The following is a 25,331-nucleotide window of genomic DNA, read 5'->3' as shown; positions in this document are numbered from 1 at the left end:
TTGAAGGAGTGTGGCCGGAGCTAACGTAATGGATAGAAGGGTGAGCTTTCCTTGAAGCTTCCCATAAAGGAAGGAGTCACTACTGGTGGGATCTCAGGAGGAGGGGATGTGAGGGACACCCAGAAGGGCCCTTCTCCTCAGACAGGTTTTCCTCTCTGGGGCAAGTGGCCGAGACAGGGCTGTGGTTATGACTCAGGGCTCCAGCATGTTCCTGAAGACCTGTCTACCTTCCCCTGTGGCAAGGTTAGCACTTGGGTATAGGTGTGTGATTACTGCTTTAGCCAGAAAGAAAGGTGCAGAACACCTGTGCAGTCAGTGTTTTCCAAGGTCAACAAACGTAGTAGAAATGAAGGGTAGTCGGGAAGACGCTAGGTGTTCAGAGTCGCAGTGGGTACAGAAAGCAGGTGAGGGCTGGGTGGCTCCATCTAGAGTCCTAGAGACCCAGCCTTGGCTGCCTGCTTCTCCCTTACCCTTGGGAATGGACAAGTGACAAGCCATCTGTTTTCCTGCAGGGCCCCTGATGGTGATTGTCGAATATTGCAAATATGGAAATCTGTCTAACTACCTCAAGAGCAAACGAGACTTATTCTTTCTCAACAAGGTAAGGAATTTAGGGGGTGGATGTTTAGGCTATGGTGGCATACAGCAAGAGAAACCCGCATTTTTCCATTAACCACTAAGCCCCAAACCAATCTCTGCTCTTTCTTTCCATGCTAATATATCCCACTTTTTGTGGGCAGAGCAGAGAATACGTAATCCCAGCATATGCAGCAACAATTAGAGGTTAAAATTTCGAGTCATCTCCCTGACTACCCATCCAAGCACCTTGAGCACTTTCTCCCCTTCTCTCTCTCCATATATACAGACACCGACCCAAAGCACTTCGTTACTTGTTTCTTTACAGAAGATGAGAGTAAGTAGAGTTGTCTCCATTTACTAGAGAAAATAAGGACTCAACTGGGTGACTTTGCCGTGACCATGAAGCCAGTGACAGGGCCCAGGAAATTACTTTCTCCTCTTGCTGTGCCCTTTCCTTCACCTTCCCCAGACCCTCACCACCCATGTCAGCCCTGTGCAAACACAGAACTGGCCTTACCCACTAAAATAAAGCCATGTAACAAAAGGAACATGTAGGTTTAAGTCCTGAAGGCAGAGATTACTGAACGGAGGAATAAAACTTTGCCAATGTGACCCATCCTACCAGGGCTGTGTCCTTCTCTGCGCTGGAGCCAGCTGGGGAGCAACGACTCAACATTATTATTACCTGATAATCAGCAGTGTTGGTAATGAGTCCGTGCATTGTGGTGATTAAACACGCAGACTCAGAATCAGACGTCCTGGGTTTAAATCCTGTCTCTGTCACTCAGAATCTGGGACCTTGGGCAAGTTACTCAATCTCTTGGTCTCAGTTCCCACCTTTATTAAATGGAGGTACTGACAGCACCGAAGTCATGCCATTGTTGACAGAATCACATTTTTCACCGAGTTAAGCACTCCAGACATGTTAATGGTCATTGTCGCGATTGACCCACTGAGCGAGAAAGACTGGGAGAGTCCCTCTTAATGCCACTGATCTGTACGACCTGTACAATGGATAAAGTGCCACACATCCATGAATTACACCCATCTGTCACATGGTAGTCATAGAACATACAAATAAGAACCACCGGCCAGCTGGCCAGTTTTCTCATGCCTCCAACTTTGGCCCAACTGAAGACACAGGTGGTCTACCCAACTTGGAAACATTTATTGAGAACTTACTGTCTCCCATTTTAAATGATGCCCTCCAGTAGTTAGAATCTTGAAGTTGAAGGAGCACCTGGCTGGCTCAGTCAGTAAAGCATGTGACTCTATCTCAGGGTCCTGAGTTCAAGTCCCATATTGGGGGTAGAAATTATTAAAAAAATAAATAAATAAATCTTGAATCTGAAAAGGACCTTGTGTTCAGCTAGTTCATGCTCTCACATTATAGATGTGCCCAGAAAAGTCAAGTGAAAGATTGCCTTAAGGACACTCACTTATGCAGACGTGAAGTTTGGGAGAAAAGACCCCACTCTCTTGACAACCGTTGCAAAGCTTTTCTGGGCCTTAGGCTGGATAAGGAAAGCAGAGTGCGGTGGGAGGGGGGAAACACCATTAAGAAAAAGGGGAAAGTGGTGGCCCAGGTTGGGAGCAGTGCAAAGTCCCCTCAGTCCTGAAATTCTGGACTGGCTTCAAGAAGAAGTAAGGCGGCAGCATACCCCAGGGACCTGGGCAGGATGGAACGTTTGGGTTCGTGCGTCCTTTGTTTAGAAGGCTCTGCTTCCTCCTCTGGCTATATTTAATGATTCACCCCCCTGTTGGTGGAGCTCAGTGTTTTCATGGAAAACACATGGCTGTATTTCATATTTGGAACCTAAAGGAATATAAAGAGAAAGTGAAGGAAAAACTGAAAGCCTAAATAGAAATGGGATATTTCGTTTTCCAAATAAATGTAGCAGGATCTCTCAATACTACTTGTAATAAATCTACCACATTCTGCCAGAGTCTCGAAAGTTCCATACATACACCTTTATTTCACAGCAGTGGTTACCAGTAAGCCAAGCTGAATGCAGCACTGATGGGGAGTCAAGCAGGGGGGTGAGAGAACTTGAGTTATGACCCCTGCAGACGTGTCCAGGGCTGGGACCCCTGGGAGGACGAGGATGAAGGCGGCCTGGAGAGCAGAGAGCATGGGTTGTCGCCGGCTGAGCCGTGAGCAGACCTGTTGAGCACTTTCCTTCTCACACCCTTGCCAGCGCCTTTTCCCTGCTGCCTTGTGTTCTGACCCCGGGTCTTGGGAAAAATCCAATTCCAGTCCCCAGCTGAGCAGAACCAACTCTAACTGCCTCTGGGAGACACAGTAACAAAGAATTACAGTTTACCTCTTCTCAGGTAGGTCATGTGGGGTGGCAGTGCGGGTCTATGCTGCGGCCTGCCTGTCCCCCGTGCAGGGCTCCTGGGGGGCTTTGGTAAGGCAAGAGCCTGGTTACCTCCCACCCTGAGTTTGTCAGGCTGTCCCTGCGGTGGCTCCCTCCTGTCCTCTGCTTACTCCCACTGCGCCCTCTAGTGGAACGATCTCTCCTAACGGGTGACATTTATGGGGAAAGCCAAGAAAGGCCGTGCTGTGTGGCTGGCGAGTCCCAGCTCTGCCACTCAAGGCAGGTGCATCAAAGGCTCCAGTCCCTCTCAGCCACTTCCTCAGTACTGACAGCTCGTGTGACTGAGCCGAGGTCTGTGCTCCACCAGCACATGGCCACGAGGCCACCGGGCACACCAAGTTTTTAGTGTCACAGTTACCAGGTGAATTACCAAAGATGATAAAAATCTTTTCCAGTTCCACGCAAGCACTCAGAACCAACACATCCTTTCCTAGGAGACCAAATATCGTAAGATAGAGCTTTTCCAGGGAGGAAAATGAAACCCCAAAATGGAGGTGATTTGCCCCATATCACATAATTAATGAAAGAGCCAGATTACACACCAGGGCTTTGGATGTCCAGTCCAGGATGAAAGGCCTTCTCTACTCTTACCAGGATTCAGCTGGATCTTTGTTCTAAATGGGAGAGGGGGAACGACACAAAGAAATGGTCATGTTCCCTACTTCTCCAAAGATACTAGAGAAATCGATAAGTATGGCCGTCTCTCATTACTCACAGGCATTATGCCAAGGGAAACCCCAAGTCCACTAGGGGTTTGTTCCTATTATTCAGATCATCTTTCACAAGGTGGCATGCGGTATGGAAAAAGTGGTTAAAGGCATGGACTGGAGTTGGCCAAAGCTGGGTCCAAGTGTTGCCATTTACGTGACTTATTATTTGCCTCCTCTGAACCTGTTTCTTCCTCTCTCAGCAATAACTACTTCATAAAATTGTCACAAAGACTAAATGAGAAAATGTCCCTAAGAGTCTTAATATACTGGTGAAGGGTCACCAGTATATTCGAGTGAATACAAGCATTCGGTGAATACCAGTGACTGTTAATATTTCTTTATCGTACCTAAGATGCTATCTTGAAATCCACTCGAAAGCCCAGCAGACTCCAGAACCCCGTGAAGAGCCAGACATCTGAGCCCTAGGGCCCTTGCCACCAATTTACCACCCATCTTGTGCAAGGACATTCTCCGAACTCAGGCGCCCGCCCCCTGGAGGGATTAGTTTCCCCCATCGCTGTTCTGAAACTCTCTTTCCTCTGTGTCCCTTTTCGTTCCATCCAAAGGACGCCGCATTACACGGGGAGCCCAAGACAGAAAAAATGGAGCCAGACCTTGAACAAGACAAGAAACCAAGACTAGATAGTGTCACCAGCAGCGAGAGCTTCGCAAGCTCTGGGTTTCAGGAAGATAAAAGTCTGAGCGATGTTGAGGAAGAGGAGGGTAGGTATTAATTCCTTCCTGTCCTACAGTCCGAGATATTTTTACAACATACTGTGCATCTCTGACATTTTTTTCTTATTTATCACCCTAATAAACATCCGTGGGAGACTTGAAGGGTAATGTCCTGAGGAGATAAGATTTGAATTAAGATTATTTACAGAGTTACTAATTTTGACAGGGAACTGGGCAATTGTCTCCCCTCAGGGCTTTTTGTCCAAACGGATCATCCCCCCCTACCTCCACCCCATGCTTGGGGAGAATGGGCTGGAGGCCTGGAAAAATCTCTGATATTCATGTTGAAACTCCAGTGCTCTTAAAAATGAACTCTCATCTACTTGTTGGTTTTATGTTTTGCTAACATTGTTCCAATAAACTGGGATTTGGTGGAATAACAAGAACCATTACAAACAGTTACGGTTTTAATGCTTTCCAGACTCTGATGATTTCTACAAGCAGCCCATCACTATGGAAGATCTGATTTCTTACAGTTTCCAAGTGGCCAGAGGCATGGAGTTTTTGTCTTCCAGAAAGGTCAGCCTTGCCTTTTACTGCTTTCCTTCTTTGCCAGGCCCAGACATGTGGACATTCTATGGACTCACGCTCACCGTGGCTCTAAATCTGCCCTTCCTAGTATTTGCTTAGACTTATGTAGAGGAAACATCACAACAAGTGCCTCGATTGGTCCTGATAGGGACAGAGGAACCCTGGATCCCCATGAGTAGACCTGGATTCCAGGGGAAAACCTCCCCAGGCTTCAGGCCAGACAAACCTGGCCACCACTGTCCACATTGCCCTCTGGGGTGTTTTCAAAACTGGCCAGAATTTCAGAATACACAACTTCCTAGGAGAGCTCCTGTTAATTCATCCATGTGGAGTGCGCCACGAAGTTGCAGCCAGATCATGATCTGACCTTCCTGGCTCAGGTCTAAAGGCGGGGGCGGGGGTGATGGGATTTTGCTCACTGGGAGCCATCGATGGCCAGCTTGGTTTACCAGGAACACTGTCCTGCCAACCAGTGGCAAAGTGGACTTGGGGCATTTTGTGGCTTTGGAGCCTAGGGAGGGGTAGGTGGGTGCCTATATGTAAAGAAACGCCTTCATGTTTATGATCACCCCATGGGCTCTGGAAGTCGCTTCCTTCATGTGAAGGAAGCATGTGAAATGGATCCTCCAATTAAGAGGAATTAGGACACTGAAAAGGCACAGGGCAACGGTGGGTCAGATTAAGGAAACGCAGTGATGACGTAACTGTTTCGTTCTAGTGCATTCATCGGGACCTGGCAGCAAGAAATATTCTTTTATCTGAGAACAATGTGGTGAAGATTTGTGATTTTGGCCTTGCCCGGGATATTTATAAGAACCCCGATTATGTGAGAAAAGGAGATGTAAGTCAGTGTGGTGTTTCTTTGACTCATTTATACCCTGTCATCTTTAAACCACAGACCAAAGCCCTGGGTAAATATTTACACACTCCCTGCAAATCTGCTTTCTGTGCAGACACGCAGCCCAGATGGGCTGTGTACCAGAGAGCCCTGGCGGGGGGCTCAGAAAGACCCCCGTCTCCTAGTTCTGTTCTCTCCCCCATTGCTGGCTTGGTACCTTTCGGGCAGCACTGCCAGAACCTGTTACCCCGAGAAGTGTTCAGTCCAGTGGGGGGCCTGGGAAGACCCCCCCCCTCATTGCCCCCCTTTGACTCCTGTGGGAATTCCCTGTACTCTGTACATCTGGAAGGAACAGCTTGGACTCTTTCCCTCAAATAAACCCGGGTGATTGATTCAGCAGGTGTGGATAGCTCAGGAAAGGGTGGGGGAGGGTATCAGTCTTATCTCGAGGAGGAGGAAATGGTTTACCCTCCCATGCCTGCCTTCCCACCTAGCATCTCCCTGCTGGCTCCCACTGGCTTCTCTTCTGCACTTGTTTTTGAACAGAGTGTTATTTTTCACCTTTGTGGGTGACCTCCTGTGTCCTCTCTTCTCCAGCCCGGGGGCTGAAGCCAGTGTCTGGGCTCTGAGGAGGACTGAGGGAGCAAGCAGCTCTCCCAACTTCACGTCGCCTGGAGGGCTTATGAAACCATAACTGATTGAGCTCCGCCCCCCGGAGATTCTGTCGGGAGTCGTGGGTGGGGCCTGAGGGTCTGCCTTTCTAACCAGTTTCCAGGTGCTGCAGGCACAGCTGCTAACTTTGGAAGTCTGTCCCTATTTTCTGTCATCTCTGTCTCTTCCAGCCTCTCCCACTTCTGTTTCTTCCCCCCTCACCCCCACCCCACCGTGATCCCATAGTTCCTGTCAAATCCCATCCATCTGCAGTGAAGGCCTAACCCTCCGGGACTCCTGCTGTCTGAAGAGATGAAGATTTGTCCCCACACTTGAAAACCAGCCAAACGGTCTCCTCAATGATCTCTCACCTTCCTTCCTTCCAACGCCTTTGCCTGCTCCCCGATTCAGTGACTTCTGGAATCCTGCCTTTCTCATACAGGAATGCCTTTCAACATCCTCCTTCTTAAACACCGAAAACCAAAGCCCTGAAAATCGTCGATTTTTCCGGATGTGTCCTAATTCGGATCAGCCTTTGCCAGACCCCCGTAGAGCACCTGCCTTTTAGGGGAGAAAGGCTTCCAGAGTCCTGGAGGGAGGACAGGCTGGTGACATGGGATGGGCTCACCAGACATTGTCCACTCTATTAGTGTGACAACGCGTGTCACGAGAGTTTCCTCCATTTTAGGAAACCATAGCTGTTCTAGGAAATGATTTGTGGGCCACGTGTTATCTGGGAGGTGACCCTTTGGGCGCTTGGGTGGAACATGCTTTGTTTCCAGTCCTTCTGCTCAAGGCCCCCCGCCCTTTTCTAGACTCGACTTCCTCTGAAGTGGATGGCTCCCGAATCTATCTTTGACAAAATCTACAGCACCAAGAGCGACGTGTGGTCTTACGGAGTTCTGCTGTGGGAAATCTTCTCCCTAGGTAAATCTGGGGGGACGGAAGGGAGCAAAGAAATGGCCCAGAACCAAAGGTCTACATCCTCTGTTGAGGGTCCTCCTGATAGACCTACCCTGAGACCAGATTCTAAAAGATGCCTGGGTCCTTGTAGGAGCTCCCATGAGGACGGTGCACGCGTGAGTGCCCTGTCCTGCGAGGACACTCTGTAGGAACACACATGGGGTTGGGGGGGCGCCAGCATCATACTTTCCTTCTCCTTCGCTTCTTCTAATTCCTCAAACCCCCCAATTCCTAACACCTTGTTCCTTCCCCGCCCCGCACCACCCTCCCCTCTTTAAAAAGATCCCAGCAAGCTCAGCTCACCCGGCATCACTGTTAGAAATGGGCCGCTGCTCGTTTTTAGGGCGCAGCTGGCCCTAGACGCTGGTTTACCAAAGATGAGCCATGGGAACACGGTTGCATTTATCCTGCTTCTGATAACATCCATGCTGGCTGGTGAGAAGCCCTGTTGGAGATCCCAGGCACACAGATGTGCACAGGGCCCACATCTGCTCCCAGACACACTGATGCTCCGAGGCCTCCCAAGCGTGGGGTCTAGCCAACAGTCTTTTGGACTTTGCCAAAAATTTGCCTTTCAGAGCAAATAAAACTCACCCAGTAACATCCCTGGTTTCCTGTAATGTGTGAAAATCATTCCCCTGCTTTCGATGACAGACACCTGTTGCTTCCAGTCCTTGAAAGCAGCTTGGCGTCCGCAGTGGCCCCACAGTGACACAGGGCCAGAGCCGCACGCCTCCCAGCTGCTTCCTACACACTAGAAAGTGCAGACAAACACATGTCGAAAGAGACTAGATGCTAGGTCTGCAGCAGAGCCGGCCGGGAGGCGGAGTTGCCCCTAGCTCCAGCCAAGCATCCCCCTAAAAGAAAGGGTTATGTGGGTCTCCTGGACGGGAGAACTGGCGGAAGGCAGAATCTGGGCCCCACCTCGGGCACACTCGAGCCCACAGACACCCTACCCCGTTCAGTCTCACCCTGGAGCTCAAGGTCCCCCTTCCCTCGTGTTGCTCCCAGCAGCATTCACAAGACAGTGCTGAAGTAAAGCATTCTCACTGAGGTGTGAATGACCCATGACTATCCAAGCCCAGGTCCACTGGGGTTTTAAAAAGATTCTCAGTCACCCAAGGTAGGAGTCTCAGATGACGGGCTTTCTTGAGAGTTCCTTGTTGGGGGAGGGGCACGCCCTGCCGAGGACACCCCTTCTCCTGACATGGGAACGGCCTGTGGGCCTCTGACAGCCAGCACCACAGGACCCACCAAGCAAGCCTGTGGTACTGGCTGACCAGGGTTTGCAGAGCCTCTCCGCGGGTGGTACTGGCTGTGGAGATCCATTCCCTGGGGGATATGGTCCTAAGCCATCAGTTTAAAGGGAGGAGGCAGACATGAACTCACGTCCCCCCCACCCTGCCTCCCTGCCCCGTGGTCTTCCGCACCCTCAGCCATGACAAGTCCTGTGCTTCCCTTGCTGTCTCCCGCAGGTGGGTCTCCATACCCGGGTGTGCAGATGGACGAGGACTTCTGCAGCCGCCTGAAGGAAGGCATGAGGATGAGGGCCCCCCAGTACGCAACTCCTGAAATGTGAGCCCCCCGTGTGCTCCCTTCCCCGCCCGACCGTGCTCTCCCCACCAGCACACCTTTGAAAGGGGTAGTCCTGCTGACGTTCAGCCCCTCTTGGGCCCAGCTGTGCTGGGAGTACTTGCTGGAAGTGGGACACATGATCCCTGACCTGTGCCTTCCTACTTCTCCTCTTGAGCACGGACATGACTTTTCAAGGCCATTAGCTGGAACTGAACTCAGAAGTTGAGCTTCTAGGCATGAACGCAGGCACAGTGAACAGACCACCCAGGCACAGAACACAAGACCTTGTCCTCATTCCCAAAGCAGAAGCCAGATGAGCTAAGCAGCCCCAGGGGGCGGAGGGCGTCCTCCATTCACGCTAGAGACCCATGAGGGGTTTTCATGTGGAGTTCAGGGGAAAAGATGCAGGAGAGGGAAAGGGGACTCTCCCGAATGAAGTGGTAATCATCCTCCCCAGGAGGCTCTGTGGGCATTACGACTTGTCAAGACTCATTCTAGGAATTGGCAGCTCTGAGGAACTTCTTGAGGGGGTCCCCGCTTATGGTCCTAGAGTCTAGGCTCTGTGTGAAGGCATTCTCCACTGTGCAAACACTTGCTGACCTCCCTCAGACACCCTGCTGCCCCTGAAGCTTTGTGGAGGTTTTGTGCTTTGAGGCCTAAGCAGGAACGGGATGACACCGGGCAGTTCCGTCCAGCTGCTGACAAGGACTCAGGCCTTCCTGCGGCGGCACCACCTTTCCTGAACCGGCAGGCGGCCCTCCCTGTCCTACCTGCACAATGGGGTCTTGTCAGAAGCCCTGGGATGGCCTTTGGGGAGGAGTCAGAGGGAATAAAGGAAGTGTGGGCTTGGCCAAAGCTCAAGGTTGCAGTCTCTTTCCTTAAGCATCTGGAGACAAGACTAGGTAGGGCCCCGGATGGGGGGATGGGGGGAGACTCAGGGCCCGGGAAGGCAGCTCCGGGGAGGAGCGTGAGTGCAGAAAGGAGCTGGGGCGCCTGTCTTGTCAGGCTACTGTGGGGTCTGGTCAGGAAAGTCCGGAGACCTTGATGCAGGGCTCCTGAGACCTGGGAACGGAACTAGATTAGCCCCCAGGATGACATTTGAGCTGCGGAGCCTGGAAGGTACAGAGAGCTTTTTTTTTTTTTTTTTGTAAGATTTTATTTATTTATTTGACAGATAGAGATCACAAGTAGGCAGAGAGGCAGGCAGAGAGGGAGAGGAGGAAGCAGGCTCCCCGCTGAGCAGAGAGCCCGATGCGGGGCTCGATCCCAGGACTCTGGGATCATGACCTGAGCCGAAGGCAGAGGCTTTAACCCACTGAGCCACTCAGGTGCCCCGGTACAGAGAGCTTTTAATCGCCTGCTTCCTTTTGCTTGGTGGAGAGGGGCAACCGCCGGGAGATCTGGAGTGAAATGAGATTACTTTGCACTTTATGGTTTTCTAAGTGTTTCCCCGACACAGTTCCAACCAAAGCTCCCAGCAATCCTTGAGGGGCAAATAGGCAGATGTTATAATTTGAATTTGATGAGTAATGAGACTAATCATCTCAAAAGTGATGTGTCCTCCATCGACTAAGTAGCAGAGGAGATGGTTAGAAGCCTGTCTTTTAGATGGATTTTCCTATATCCCAGGACTGTTAAATTAGAAATATACGCCACATTCCTTAGGGAAAAAAGGTTTCTCTAATGTGTCCACTCGTGCTTTGAATATTCCTTCCACTTTTCGTATAACCTGACAATCACGGAGTGCCTGGGTGGCTTAGTTGTTAAGTGGCTGCCTTCAGCTCAGGTCATGATCCCAGCATCCTGGGATCGAGCCCTGCGTCGGCCTCCCTGCTCAGCAGGAAGTTGGCTTCTTCCTCTCCCTCTGCCCTTCAGCTCCTGCTCTCTCTAATAAATAAATAATTCTTTTTAAAAATCTGACAATCACAAGACTAGTTCTCAACTACGAACTGTAATAATAACTGAGTAACATTTAATATTTTTTAAGTGCTTAAGATATTAAGTGCTTAAGTGCCAGGCACTGTCTTAAGGGTCCTTGAACACATACTAACTTACGTAATGCTCATTACCACCCTACAAAGTAGGTGCAATTATTCACGCCATTTCACGGGTGAGAAAACCAAGGCACAGAATACCTAAGTGGTCTGCCACATGGCTAGTAAGTGTGTCTGAGCCCATAGTCCACAACACCAGGCTACATGCTTGCAGGGTCTAATACCTGTCCAGATTCCAGTCCAAAAGGACAGCAGAGGTACAAAGTCATATCAGCTTTGGGCTGAAAACCCCCTTGGACTTTATCAGAGCTTTAAGTCTCCACATGAACCACTCCAGGAAACCCCTGAAAAACCATGCAGCCTCTAGACAAAAGGATGGTTCCTCAACGCTGGGGAGTTACAGAAATGGTGCAAAGCAGTGGCTTTGTGAAATGTGTGCGCAGAAGGCTGGAATCCAAACCCTCAGCCATTCTCAAGCATTCGCGAGCTGGTGGCGTAACTCGCCTTCTTGTTTGCTCCACAGCGGGAAGGCCTGGGTGGAGGACGGAGTACAGCTCTCAGAACCAGCCCCTGTGACCTGAACTTGGCCTAAAGTGGCGTGCACTTGGGGGCTTGGGTCATAGCTTGAACAGGAAGCCCTTCCCCCAGCTGGTTTCAGGGAGGGCTGTTGGGGTGGGTGCAGCTCATGTCTCTTTACTGTGCTCAACCTGTTTACTTAGTGATGTAAACGGTTCGACCCTGAGTGGCTGGTTCCTTGCCCAGGGCCTGTTTAATCAGATGTCTTTCAATAAGGAAATAAGCAATGAATGTTTTGATTTTTTTTTCCTTTTCCTTTGGTGTTTGCGGAGATGATTTGCATTAGATTTTAAGCAAGAGGAAAGGAAAGTAGAAATCAGAAACCGAGAATCAAAATAAAAACAGCAAGTAGTTGTAGGTGGTCCCTTCTGCTAGTTTGGGCTGAGAGAAGCCAGGGAGAATCCTGTTCACCGCGGCGTTTGGCTCAGCAGGGAAAGGGTACTGACTGAGAGAAGCCAAGGCCCCCAACAAAACTATCCCTCTTTTTTTGCCTGGTTCAAGCCTTTCTTGCTTTGGTTACCTTTTTTTTTTTTTTTTAAAGATTTTATTTATTTATTTGACAGAGAGAGATCACAAGTAGGCAGAGAGGCAGGTAGAGAGAGAAGGAGAAGGAAGCAGGCTCCCTGCTGAGCAGAGAGCCCGATGCGGGACTCGATCCCAGGACCCTGAGATCATGACCTGAGCTGAAGGCAGCGGCCTAACCCACTGAGCCACCCAGGCGCCCCAGCTTTGGTTACCTTTTATACATTACCCGCATATACATTGAACGTCCTTCCAACAGCCTCCAGGACTGCTCATTGTTAGAACGGCCTCGGCCTCAGGCTGGTAAGATGGAAGCAGGCCGGCCTTCATCACATCACAGCCAGTGTAGCCAGGGAATGTGGGACCACGGGCTTGGTCGAGTGACCTCCTGTCTCCTTGGTAAACGTTTTTGCACCCAGCTCAAAAAATTAGTCAACCGTGTAAACTTAGTAAACCATGAGTTCCACATAGGATCGGGCAGATGGTCTTAGGCCCCTTCAGACCTCTGGCCACTAGCAGGCTGGCCTGGGTTGCCTGAACAGAGCAAGTGTCCTCAGCCTGGACCACAGTGTCTTGCCTCTCAGAGTCGTTTCTCCGGAGTGATACTTCTGCTGTTCAGGCTTTGGCCAACACTGAACGACAAGGTACAAGACAGTCCCATGAAGTTGTTATTTCCTAGATGGAAATGACAGTGTTGAGAGGCATGTAGGACAGCTTTCTTTCGGATTTCAGTTCTAGGAACAGCCAGGCTTCTTCCAAGTATCTGGTCTGTTTTTAACTTTTGCCTTATGTGCATCACATAGTTACTCTTCCTTTTCTCCAGCTGCCAGGAAGCTCGGAGCACTGACTCTATCCCCCTCCTCAGTCAGGATATATATTTTGCAGATTAGCCTTGCTAGGTCTTCCCAGAGACCAGTCTGACTTCACATCAGATACTGGAGTACCTTTGTGGAAGTGCCTGAGCTAGGTCAGGGGTGCGGAGACGTGGTCCCTCCCCCACAGCGCCAACAGCCAGGTTCTGATCCGGTTCCAAATGCTGAGGCCATTTGGACTTTGCTCCAACTTGGTCAGAGACCTCTCTAGCCCAGATGATCTTCTAAGAGAAGAGATTACAAATAGTAAACAGCTCTCGAGGAGAGCCAAGAGCCCAAGGAGGGTAAATCTCCAAGCCTCTGGCCTCTGTTCTGTGGAGGGGGTGGGGCAGGCTAAGACCTGCATTCCCTCCAGCAAGACCAAGAGAAGAACCCAATACCTTTCCAATCTCCAAGGTCAGAGGAGAAGACTTGTAGGGAAAGCCTGTTGACGTTTAAATCCCAGGACACCACCTAGCTTCTGTGAGATTAAGACAAACATGTCCATACCTCACTCAGTCTGTACCTGGCTCCTTGAGAGGCGAGGGAAGCCCATTGGTGATGGCGGCTTTGAAATGCTGGAGCTGGGCGGGGGCGGGGCGGAGCCGTATGCCAGAACCTGCAGGCGGCCCAAGGAATGACCCACCCTCTACACAAACGTTCACCTTCTGCAAGGGACAGGGGTCTTGTAAACAATGCCTTCTCCACCCGTCTCCACTGCTGAGCTCTATCATGGAGCCATGAGGCCATGGACACACCACATGCTTCTTAAAAAAGAAAAGATTGGCTCAGGCTCCTTAACAGCCTGAGACTAGAAGTACTACGAACAATTTGCCCATGGATATTGGTGTGTATGTGAGCTTTTACCTTTAAGGGACATTGCCCTGCTTTTGAGAGTCGGGGGAGGAGCGCTCCACTGCACAGCCAAGTGCAAGTCCATGGTGGGGCTTCCTTTCGCAGGAGCCCAGCTTTATTCAAGAAGAGCTCGCGCCTTCCCTCCTGCAGAACCGACCAGCATGCCAAAGAACCTGGGTGGTGATGGGCTCCAGAGGGTTGGTTTATTAGTCTGCCTTTGTAGACGTGTTTCCCACTACTACAGGACCTGGTCCCAGCAGCCTTGCATGGGAGGGTGTGGCCTATCCCTGCCCAAACATGAAGGCGAACGCGAAATGCTACAAGAAGCCTAGTCTGGGTCTCTGGGACAATACGCATCACTTTGCTGACAGGTTTGGGGCAATTTACACGATTACCACCGGTCTTCAGCTACTTCTGTTGTGCTTTCCCCCCGACAGCTACCAGATCATGTTGGACTGCTGGCACAAAGACCCAAAAGAAAGGCCAAGATTTGCAGAACTTGTGGAAAAGCTAGGCGATTTGCTTCAAGCAAACGTACAACAGGTAAAGCTGAGTTTATCTTGCATAGGAGAAGCCCCAAATGCCTTTGAATAGAAGTCAAGGGGGTGTTTTGTTTGTTGTGTAAGAGCTATTAATAGCAGAGATTAGCAGTTAAGTGTGTGTGCATGTGTGCGTGTGTGTATGCACAATTATCTTCCCAAAACACAACAGAGATGGCAGAAATGGCACAGCTGAAGCTGGCCTATTTCCCAGACATGGGTTGAAATAGAAATTTGTATAATTAGAGTTCCATCTTTGGTATTTTAGGATGGCAAGGACTATATCCCATTAAATGCCATACTGACAGGAAATAGTGGGTTCACATATTCACCTCCTGCCTTCTCTGATGACTTCTTCAAGGAAGATATTTCGCATCCAAAGTTTAATTCAGGAAGTTCTGATAATGTCAGGTAAGATTTCTTTCTTTCCTCAGTCTTATAACATTTTCAAACATTAGACAACGGGTCTACCTCCTAAATTCAGCTGTAGTTAACATTTTGCTCTATTTTGTCTCTATGTATAGACTTTATAGGTGTATTTTTTTGTTTTTGCTGAACTAACTGAAGGAGAGCTTAAGGCATTATAACATTCTACCCCAAAATCTTGTAAGAAGGTCGTTCTCCTGTGTTGCCACGTCAAAATGATCACACCAAAGAAACGGATAGTTCCCTTATTAAATATTCCTATTTCCTTAAGTTCCCCAAATGTCTTTTATACCTTAAGAAAAAACAAAAGACAAACACAGGATCCAATCAAGAACAGGACATTACATTTTCTTCAGTTTTATTCTAGAATGCTCCTACCTCTTTCTTTCCCTCCCCATAATTTTTTTTTTAAGATTTTATTTATTTATTTGACAGAGAGAAATCACAAGTAGACAGAGAGGCAGGCAGAGAGAGAGAGAGAGGGAGAAGCAGGCTCCCTGCTGAGTAGAGAGCACGATGCGAGACTCGATCCCAGGACCCTGAGATCATGACCTGAGCCGAAGGCAGCGGCTTAACCCACTGAGCCACCCAGGCACCCCCCCATAATTTTTTTTTTAATATGACCTTAGATTAAACTTTTTTTTTTTCCTTACTTGACACACTAGCCTATCTCTCATTACTGCAGAGAAATTTGAAGAGATATAGGGGAAAAATACTGATTTAGTGTCTCTACTGGGTGGGGGCAGGACTTGGCTCTTGGGTACTAATGATTACACGTGTATCACACGTTTGGCACAAGTGGTTACACGTGTATCAGCATGTCCTTAGTAGTGGTTACACACGCATCACACACCAGTCCTAACATTACACGAGGATGTTCACTGCTGCTAACGGTTCCACGCGTATCGTACTCATTCACACACACGCTATGTGTGGCCTGGCCCTGTGCCCAGCTCTTTGTGGACATCAATTCCTTTAATGCTCTAAACAGTACTCTACAGTAGGTATTATTAGTCCTGTTACACAAACGGGGACATTAAGGCTCCATGGCAGATGGCTTGCCAAAATGGTGCGTCTAGAAAGAGCCAGATTGGAGTTTGTAACCTAGGTGTTTGGATACTTGCTCCCTGTTCCCATGCCATCAGAGCAGTTTTTAGGACATTTAGACTATCCTGTGGGTCTTGTGGCATCTTTATCTGTGTGGGCACAACCCTAGAGCTTTGGCCCCAGTTCAGACAAGGGAGGCACGGCTAAAGGTTGGGGCAGTCTGAAAGGACCGATAGCCATCTCTGACAGGCCTAGAAGGCCAGCCCGGATCTGTGGTCGTGGGTTATAGGTCAGTGGTACCTGCTCACGCTTCCCAACCAGCCCAAGAGGCTGACACATGAATCACCCTTTTTTAAGATTAAAAACTAGCTGGGATGAGCGATATCTGATTGTATCAGAGGTGGGGGAGGGAAGTTGTCAGTTATTTTTGCCTTTTTAGGATGCTGCTAAGCCTTCGGCCAATAACTAGCTTAGCTAAGAAATTTGGCCTTACAGGTGATGATGGGGTTTCAGATGGAGAAACTCAGTCTGTAGGTGAACTTGCCTTAGGAGGAAGCACATAGTGCAGCTCTCTGCAGCCTTCCTACTGGGTCTTCAGCAACAGACCAGTAGTTATAGGAGAAAACACAAAAATACTCTCCATTTCTCCCAATCTGGAATCCCAGAACAGAATATACAGGACTAGCTGTTACATCAGCTGTGTGACCTTGCAAGGTCATTTCCCTGGTCTCCTCACACTCTTTAAGAAGTAGGCAACTCCATGTGATCAAGTCCTATTCCTTCTCTGGGCATCATTTCTCTCCTTTATAGGATAGGGTGTTTAGACCGTGTGAGGATTCAGGTTTCTTCTAGGCCTCACATTTCTCCAGTTCCACAAGGGACTGGAAGCCCAGCCACTGAGGAGTCTCTCAAGGGTCCTCTGGGGTTTTGCTCAAAACTATGCAGTGTGGATTGACTGCCATGGGAAGATCCCGAGGGGGCACGCAGAGCAGGAGACCTTCAGCCTCAGGAGCCAGGGGATTCCTGTGGGACTGTGGTTCACCTCAGCTAGGATACAGCACCCATAGTCTCCCAGCTAATAAAAGCTGGATGCATTTTCCTGTCTTGACTATTCTTTCTGCTTCTTCATCAGATACGTAAATGCTTTCAATTTTATGAGTCTGGAGAGAATCAAAACCTTTGAAGAACTTTCACCAAACACCACCTCTATCTTTGATGTAAGTAAGGGGATTCACATACTCAAGGCCCCATGCCAGGGCCCTTTTTGTGGTCTCTATCCAAACTCTGGTAGTCTGGTGGCTCTCGGTCCGTGGGGGTCAGTCATGAATAGTGGCAGAAATGACAATTTCAGGGGAGTAACAAGACTTAACTATACAGACTTAACAAGACTTAGCTATAGAGAGCTAACTTGAAAGCAGGTAATTTTATAGTTTGACGATGACCCCGAATTCACTCAAGGACCACGTCTTCACCTGGGCATAGTTAAGTCCCTTAGGAAACCTCATAGTGTTTCTAAGCTTCTTGGCGATCAAAGATGGAATCCTGCTTCAGATTAATGGAGGAACTCAAAGCTGTGAGTGGCTGGGTCTTCAGGATCTAACAGAAAGCTCTCCCTTAAGAATAGCCTTGCGGTCCTGAGAGAAGTCGACCCAGGCCTCATGCTCCTTCCCACTGAGGTTCTAGAAGCTGAACAGCCACAGTCCTACCCAGCCACACTGAGAGAAAACAGTGCAGCCCGGCAAACACAAGGCTTTATCCAGCTGGTCCCACTGAAACTCTGGGACGTGAGGTTGAGAGAATACGGGGAGGAGTGGGGGGGCTGGGCAGGAGTACCCCTCTGCCACCAAGCCCCTGACACTTGAAGTGTGATCTCCAGATAAGCACCGTGGTCACTAAGCGGGCTAGAAATGCCAAGTCTCAAAACCCATCCACACTCATGGAGTCAGACTTTGCCCTCTCACGAGGTCCCCGGGGGACAGATGTGCATGGCAAAGTTTGAGGAGCACTGGTAAGGCCCGGGTCCCATGAAAGGGCTGGGAAGCCCACCCCCGTGGGAAGGTGATGACTGCAAACCCAGTGACCTTGAGACCCAGCACAGTCGTCATTTAGAAAGCACCAGGAGAGTTTCAAACACACGAGAGGAAAAGATGACTGGAACACTTAAAAGCATTACAACTAAGCCGCAGAACACAAAAGAAAAGTAGCTGGAAATTTTGTTTTTCTGCTTCTTAAGCCGGCTTTAAGTGCCAGGAAGCGATGCTGAGCCAAACACGGAAGATTTCTGTCCACCTTACCGCCCCCCCCCCAGCCCGATACAGTGGGGACAGCAACAGCTCCTTTGCTCACTTAGGCTTGCCTGCTGATGAGTACACACACACATGAACACAGCCCTGTCAGAGGCTCAGAGGGACAGAGTGTGGAGTCCACACGCTGGGAACGCAGAGTACGCGGGAGCCTGCCTGGGACTCCACGCTAAAGCTGAACCACGGAGAAAATGGAATTGTTGCAAACCGTGACCATGGAGGGCCCCAAAATTCCATAGGGTCCACAAAAAAAACAAAACAAAACAAAACAAAAAAACACCAGGCCTTTTTAACGTCTCGCAGTGTTTGCATTTAGGTAGGCCCCAAATAGCGGCATACTCACAGACAACAATCTCTGCCATAATTCGCTTTCATAGCTGTATACAATCATTTGCATCCAAGTTTAATTTGAAAAATGCTCTCCTGTTACCTGAAGCTTCCCCTTTTGTTTAAAGGTATTTTTGTCACCTTCAGGAAGAAGGACCTCAAAGTCACAGGGTCTTGACTGTTTCTGTTTCACCAGAAACACAATAGGCGTTTCTTGCCACTGACAACACTTTGATTTGCGCATATGGAGAACGTGCTTGGTCTTAATAGGCAGGGGAGGACAGAGACTTCAGACGTGCATCCCAGTATCACGCCCCCAGATCGGACCTCTCTGGGGTCAGCCAAGGAGTGACATCTGTTTCCTTCCTCCCTCCAGGATTACCAGGTGGACAGCAGCACCCTACTGGCCTCCCCCTTGTTGAAGCGCTTCACCTGGGCTGAGAGCAAACCCAAGGCCTCTGTGAAGATTGAGTAAGGAAGCTGGGGGTCTTTTCTGTGACCAGCCGATGGGGGTAGGGGTATGAAGGAAGATGCTGGGGAAAACTCAGTGGGGACCACTCACCCTCTTGAACTACAGCCCTCAGATGGGCAAGAAGGAGGGTATAAAAATCAGAGAAATGAGCACCAAGTGCTGAGAAGGATTCGAGTAGAAACGTACGGACAATTCTAGCAGGACAGGCAGTCCAAACACATGAAACACAGTGTCTCGGCTGGAAGGAGCCCGATTCAAGGCCCAACTGAACAGGGCAAAAGTCAAATGGAGACATGCTTATGGGGGCAGGGAGGGCAGCTGGCCCGTGCTTATACCCGGGGCTGGCAGCATTGGTATGGGAAAGCACACGGTCCTGTTTTCCCGGCCTAAGACATGCCATCCTGAGAAGCCGACGCTTCCAAGAGAAGGCTGGTTTCTTGTTGGCTCCTGGCACCCCACCCTCCCTATGGTGGCCATTGGCAAGTGCTGTTGGAATTACCTGGGCCCCAGCTTTTTACATTACCGGCCCTATCACCGCAGCTTCTCTGTGCTCGTCTCTACCTAGGGATCGTGCTGGACAGGCAAAGGCTGAGCTGATCTATAAGGCATTCCTACCTTTCCCGACTCAATACCTGCCCATCTCACTCAAAGGCAGAACATGCTCCTCCCTCCTCTAAACCAGGGGTCAGCAGACTTTTTCTTCAGGAGTCACATAGAAAACAACTACTTGGGGGTGCCTGGGTTGCTCAGTCAGTTAAGTCTCTGCTTTCGGCTCAGGTCATGATCGCAGGGTTCTGGGATAGAGCCCCACATCGGGTTCCCTGCTCAGCAGAGAGGCTCCCTCTCCCGGTCCTCCTGTCCTGCTCCCCCTGCTCATTCTCAATCTCTCTCTCTAATAAATAGAATCTTAAAAACAATAGTTACTCAACTCTGCCATTGTAGGATAAAAGCAGCCATCACCCATCTATAAACAAGGAGGTGTGGCTGTGTTCCAGTAAACTTTACAGAAACACAGGGCTGCGGCCAGTGAGTGCATGAAAAGTTGCTTAAGGTCATGAGTCATCAGGGAAACACAAATCAAAACCATGACGAGATACCACTTCATACCCACTAGCAGAGCTAGAACCGAAAAGCTGGCGTTGATGAGGATGTGGAGAAATTATAAGCGTCGTGTGTTGCGGTGGGAATGGGAAATGGTACAGTCACTTTGGGAAACAGGATAGCAGCAGTTCTTCCAAAGGTTAGAGTCACGCAATCCCCCTCCTTCGGTATATACCTAACAGAATGAAAACGTACGGCCGCACAAAAGCTTAGTCACACAAGTTCATGGCAGCAGCATTCATAATAACCCAAAGTAAAAACAAGCCAACTGCCCTTCAGTTGATGAGTTGATAAAACGCAGTACACCCATACAAATATTATTTGCCAATAAGAAGTATGAAGTACGGACCCATGTTACAGTGTGGACAAGCCCCGGAAACACTGTTCAGTGAACAAAGCCAGTCGCAACAGACTACATAGCGTAGGAGTCCATTTACGTAAATGCCAGGAATAGGCCAATCTATAGAAACAAAGTCAGTCGGTGGCAGACTAGGGCCGGGGGTGGGAAGTGTGGGGAGGAAGGGTAACCGGCTATGCAACTGGGTATGTGTTTTGCGGGGTGAGGAGAATGTTCTAAACGCGATTGTGTTGATGGTCGCACCATCTGTGAATATACTAAAAACCTTGCAGCTGCACACCTTAAACAGGTGAGCTGTATCTCAATAAAGCTGTTAAAAAAAAAAAAAAAAAGGAAACCAAGCAGATGGCCAGCCCACAGGCTGTAATTCGCTGACCTTGATCCACGTCAAAATGTGGCCCCAAATGCCCCTCAGTGACAGAGTTAGCACAATTTAACCACCACAAGGAAGTCTGAAAGGGAGGCACGCTGACAGGCAGATCTTCGCACTTGTTTCCTTTTAACATGAGCACTGTGATGGTACCAGAGCAGAGTCCCCTCAGAGGGGAGCGGGTTAGGGGACCCTCACAAAGATGACGTAGATAAGGGAGAAAAGAAAGCAGACTACCAACAACCTTTTGTTCCCTATTTTGGAACACTTACTCAAGATCTCTGTGAAGGAAAGCAATCATCTTGCCCTCGACTCTTGACATTAAAAATATGGAGAATGCTTGACGTTAGTCCAGGCCCCATCGGAATAATGCCGTAACATACGAGGTTTTCTCATTCTCACCCCAGCCTGAAGAAACAAACGAACATGAAACGACAAGAGCAGCTTTTCTTCCCTGTGTATCTGTCTCAGGCTGGATGTAACAGAAAGAACCAGAAGCCAGTTTCTTCTCCTTTGAGCCTTGCTAGCGACAGTCCCCTAATATCCATTTTTTAGAATACAAACATGGTAGGGAAACAGCTGTACTGACCCGTCTGTCTGAAGCGGTTTGTTTCTTGAGGCTGTTGTGACACATCCCCACGAAGTTAGAGGCTTAAGCCGAGAGAAAGTCATTCTGTTGTACTTCTGGAGGCCAGAAGTCCCAAACCAGGATGTTGGCAGAGCCGAGATTCCTCTGAAGACCTTTAGCTTCATCACCTGTCTTCCCACATGAGGTAATACTCAGTCTTTTGACAAAGCACTATTCACAGGTTCCAGGGATTTGAGATCAACGTGCTTTGGAGGCGGGAGCATTTTTCAGCCTACCCCGGTAGCCAACTGGCCCAAGAGCAGGGGAAGGCCATACCCGTCTTGGAATTATTTTCCACCCAGGATTATGGATTTGCAGTATCTATTCACTCAGTCCAGTCCCTGGCCAGAGGAAGGCATCTCTCTGCCTGGTGCCCCCAAGTTAGTAGTAGAGAAACAGCGCACGGCCCTAGAACAGAACCCCTGACCTGAGACGGAGAAGGGGTTCAATAACCATTAGCTCTAGAACAGTTATGAGCCAAGACCTAACAGGAAGGAGTGGACGCTAGCATTTGTTTTCAAGCAATCGGTTTCGCAACATTTATTTATTTATTTTTCTTTTCTCTCTTTAGCTTGAGAGTAACCAGTAAAAGCAAGGAGTCGGGGCTTTCTGACCTCACGCCGCCTGCTTTCTGCCCTTCCGGGTGTGGGCACATCAACAGAGGAAGACGCAGGTTCACGTATGACAACTCAGAGCTGGAAAAGAAGATTTCGTGCTGCTCTCCTCCCCCAGACTACAACTCGGTGGTCTTATACTCCACCCCGCCTGTCTAAAGTTTGACACATCACCTTCTTTCTAGAACCACACAAGTATTTATGCCCCCTGAAAACTAGCTTTTGCCAGTATGACACATATATAAATTTACACCTTTACCTTTCCACAGGAGCAAGCTGCCTTTTGTGATTTTTAATAGTGCTTTTTTTTTCTTTTTGACTAACAAGAATGTAACCCCAGATAGAGTAATAGCGATAAGTGAAAAACACCACTGGTAAATCCTCACATTATTCAGTGTGTTAGAGAAACCCTTTCTAAGCCCAATGACTTACCTGCTCCTACCCCCGAGACCACAGGGCATTTGATGATTCATTCGGGAGATGCACTGATCCCGAAGTGCAGTATGGACTTGATAGGGCCCAGCCTCCTGGAACCGGGAGGCATCCAGCCCCAAGCCGGCCTGTGCAATGTCTCTGGGGTCCTCTAGCAGAAGCAACATAGGAGGAGGAGAAGGAAAGAAGGGAGAAAGGAAGCAGAGAGCAAACAGGACAGAGCACTGTAGGGAATTTGTGCTGTCCCAGATGGGAAGGGAGTAGGAGAGGGCTATCAGCCATGACCATGCTGTGGCTTCCAAAGCCTGACCAAACCCAGTCCACATGGAGAATTCAGCCAGGGAGCAGGCAGGACAGAAGGACAAGGGGACATTTTCCGGATTCTGGCAGGCAAGAAAAGGATGAACGTATTTTTTTGGAACTACAGAACAAATTTTAAAATCTTACCTATGGGACTGGATCGATGCCCGTTCCCATATATGGCACATTTGAAAATTTCTAGCACTGAACTTGTGCTTAAATCTGAGCCAAGACTGCAGGCCCCTCTAGCAAGATACACTGAATACTCACCCTGAGCTAAGTTGGCTCTGCAGCGTGATGGCCTCACACTTAGCAGGTTCCTTGCTCTGAGTAGCTAATTGGAACGAGTTTGGCCTGTTTAGGGTTACTGGTCAGGCTTTAAGCCACATGTTCCAAAATACTGTCAGATTCTTTTTTGAGTCTTAATATATAATCAAGATACTTCACTCAATTTTTTACATTAACCTGTTTTGTCCAGTTAGTTATAAAAGGAAGCTGAGGAGGATGAAAATGAGTCTTGCGGATGGTTTCCTCTATACCAAAACCAGGACAGATGGAGCCAAAACAGGATGAACAGAGTGAAAACCCCATCTCTATACCAACCAAACCAACTCACTGTTGGTTTGGTTGGGACCCAAAGGCTAGGAAGTCAACCATGTTTCCTTTTTAGTGGGGATTCTACTGTCTCATGCTAGTCTACTGGAAAGATGTGGAAGAACGTTAACCAATGTTTATTAAGCACTTTATGCTCCTTGAGAAAAAAGGTGATATGTAATTTATGCAAGATACTTTTAGAATTGGGACTCAGGATATTAGTTAATGAGCCATCAAGAGGAGAAAAGCCTCTTTTCATCTGCTTTGGACCTTGCCTTGGGTCTGAGGATGATGGAAGTAGGGAGACAGGGTACACAAGGGTGCCGACTTTTCAGGGTCTGAGGACCCTGGCTCTCTCAATTGGCTCAGTTTGATGCTATGTATTTAGGATGTATGCACCTTCTAAAACCAGTCAAGGCTGGACAGACAACAGTGACCTGCTGCTTCTGGTGGTAGAGAAGAATATGCTTCCCTTTATGCAAGAAACTTAACTCTAGAACCTGAAATATACTGGAAGAATCTTTGCTTCCTTCCCTGTGTGTCACACTCTGGTTTCAAGGTTCTTAGTATGAAGAGCTGGGACGGTCAGCACACCCCAAGGGAGGCGGCAGGTGCACCACTGGTGGCTCTGCTGGGGAAACCTCTGGCCGGCAGAGAGGTGAGGCAGGCCTCTCCACCAAGAGCCCAGGGCCAACAAAACCAGGCCAGGACCAGAAGAGGGGATGAGCTTTGTTCTTCCTCTTCTTTGCACGCACAAAAGCATCTGGGACAGCCGGCAACAGTATCAATCAGGGAACCAGAAGGAGGTTGAATAGGGAAAATAAAAGAAGACCTTAATTCTTTCATGCTTTCAAATCAAATAAGGAGCCAGCAGTGAGTGAAAACAAAAACCTTCACTACAGGTACTGCATCTTGATTTCAATGATCTAATTCTGGATTGTTCAGACTTTAGTAATGCCATCTTTCCAAAACAAAAACATATACTAGAACTGTGTTAATTCAGCTGCTCAAAGACTCAGGTTTATAGCCTCCACAAGTCCATCAGTCAACAATGGTTCCAGCTAGAGCCTTAATGCAGAAAGAGAAGTGGAAGCTTGCAGGAATGGGTCTATCTAGTGGCAAAGGGCTTGCCACGGAATGGTTCGTTTACCAGCCCTGAACATTTATTAAACAGCACTGAAAACGAAAACATTAATTAACTGATGATATTATTGGAACCACTTGCCCTTTATGACAAAAATAGTTGGCACTGACAAGTAAAGCAGCATTTCCTTTCAGGATTTCTGAGACCATGTATGTGTAACAGTGTGGGTGGAACGGGACCGAAACCATATGCAAGTCTGTATCTAGTTAGTCTAAGAAATGATGCTCAGACCTTCGTTTTAGCCCATGGAACAAATTCGTCCAAATCCTGAAAAATGTCATGTAGGTCTTCTAGCTGTGCCTTGTTTCCCAGCCCGTAAGAATGTCAGACATGAAACAGATACTTGCCAGCCCCTTTTCACTGGGGAAAGGAGGAGCGCATCTTTGACAGTGGTAGTAACTGTATGTGTATATACGTGTGTGTGTTTTGTGCGTAACTATTTAAGGAGACTGGAATTTTAAAGTTACTTTTATACATACCAAGAATATATGCTGCAGATATAAGTAAGACTTAATTTGGTCCTACATCTCTAGTCACTATGAATGTATTTTGTATGCTATCTTCATATAATAAAATTAACTTCTAAAAACATCTACATATTTTCTCCAATTTGCTTATACATGAAAAAAGGGGTCACAGGTTTCCTTGGGGGTGGAGGACTGGTGTTCTGAGAGCTTTCTCTCTGTGCTGCAAGATGACAGTTCTAAAGCATCAGTAAATCAAAACCAAACTCATGCTAGGCACATGGTCCGGAAAACAAAACACTAAAAAGAACACAATCAGAGTAAAATGTACACACTGAGGGCATGTGCTGGCTGCAAATGGAAATACCCTTAACTTAAAAAGAGGTGGGTTTTCCCAGACACTGATTTTCAGCTAAGAAATGATGACCACAATTACAGGGTGTGTGTGCGC

The 25,331-nt window shown here is 48.6% G+C and overlaps 1 protein-coding gene across 1 annotated transcript in view; it reads left to right on the top strand.

The window, feature by feature from the left end:
• FLT1 (fms related receptor tyrosine kinase 1) overlaps positions 1-25,011 on the top strand; it is a 177,184-nt gene extending 152,173 nt beyond the window's left edge. The window contains exons 20-30 of the mRNA XM_044249518.1: positions 513-601; positions 4,237-4,393; positions 4,827-4,924; positions 5,655-5,777; positions 7,241-7,352; positions 8,864-8,963; positions 14,199-14,304; positions 14,569-14,711; positions 16,906-16,990; positions 18,780-18,874; positions 21,904-25,011. Of these exons, the coding sequence (XP_044105453.1) occupies positions 513-601; positions 4,237-4,393; positions 4,827-4,924; positions 5,655-5,777; positions 7,241-7,352; positions 8,864-8,963; positions 14,199-14,304; positions 14,569-14,711; positions 16,906-16,990; positions 18,780-18,874; positions 21,904-22,105 (1,310 nt within the window). The 3' untranslated portion in view covers positions 22,106-25,011. The remainder of the gene's footprint in view (positions 1-512; positions 602-4,236; positions 4,394-4,826; positions 4,925-5,654; positions 5,778-7,240; positions 7,353-8,863; positions 8,964-14,198; positions 14,305-14,568; positions 14,712-16,905; positions 16,991-18,779; positions 18,875-21,903) is intronic.
• The last annotated feature ends 320 nt before the right edge of the window (positions 25,012-25,331 follow it).

The sequence above is a fragment of the Neovison vison genome, chromosome 5 (genome assembly GCF_020171115.1).
Source record: "Neovison vison isolate M4711 chromosome 5, ASM_NN_V1, whole genome shotgun sequence".
NCBI classification, from domain to species: domain Eukaryota; kingdom Metazoa; phylum Chordata; class Mammalia; order Carnivora; family Mustelidae; genus Neogale; species Neogale vison.
The sequence above is the reverse complement of the archived record's forward strand: the minus strand, read 5'-3'. Positions and strand labels throughout refer to the sequence as shown.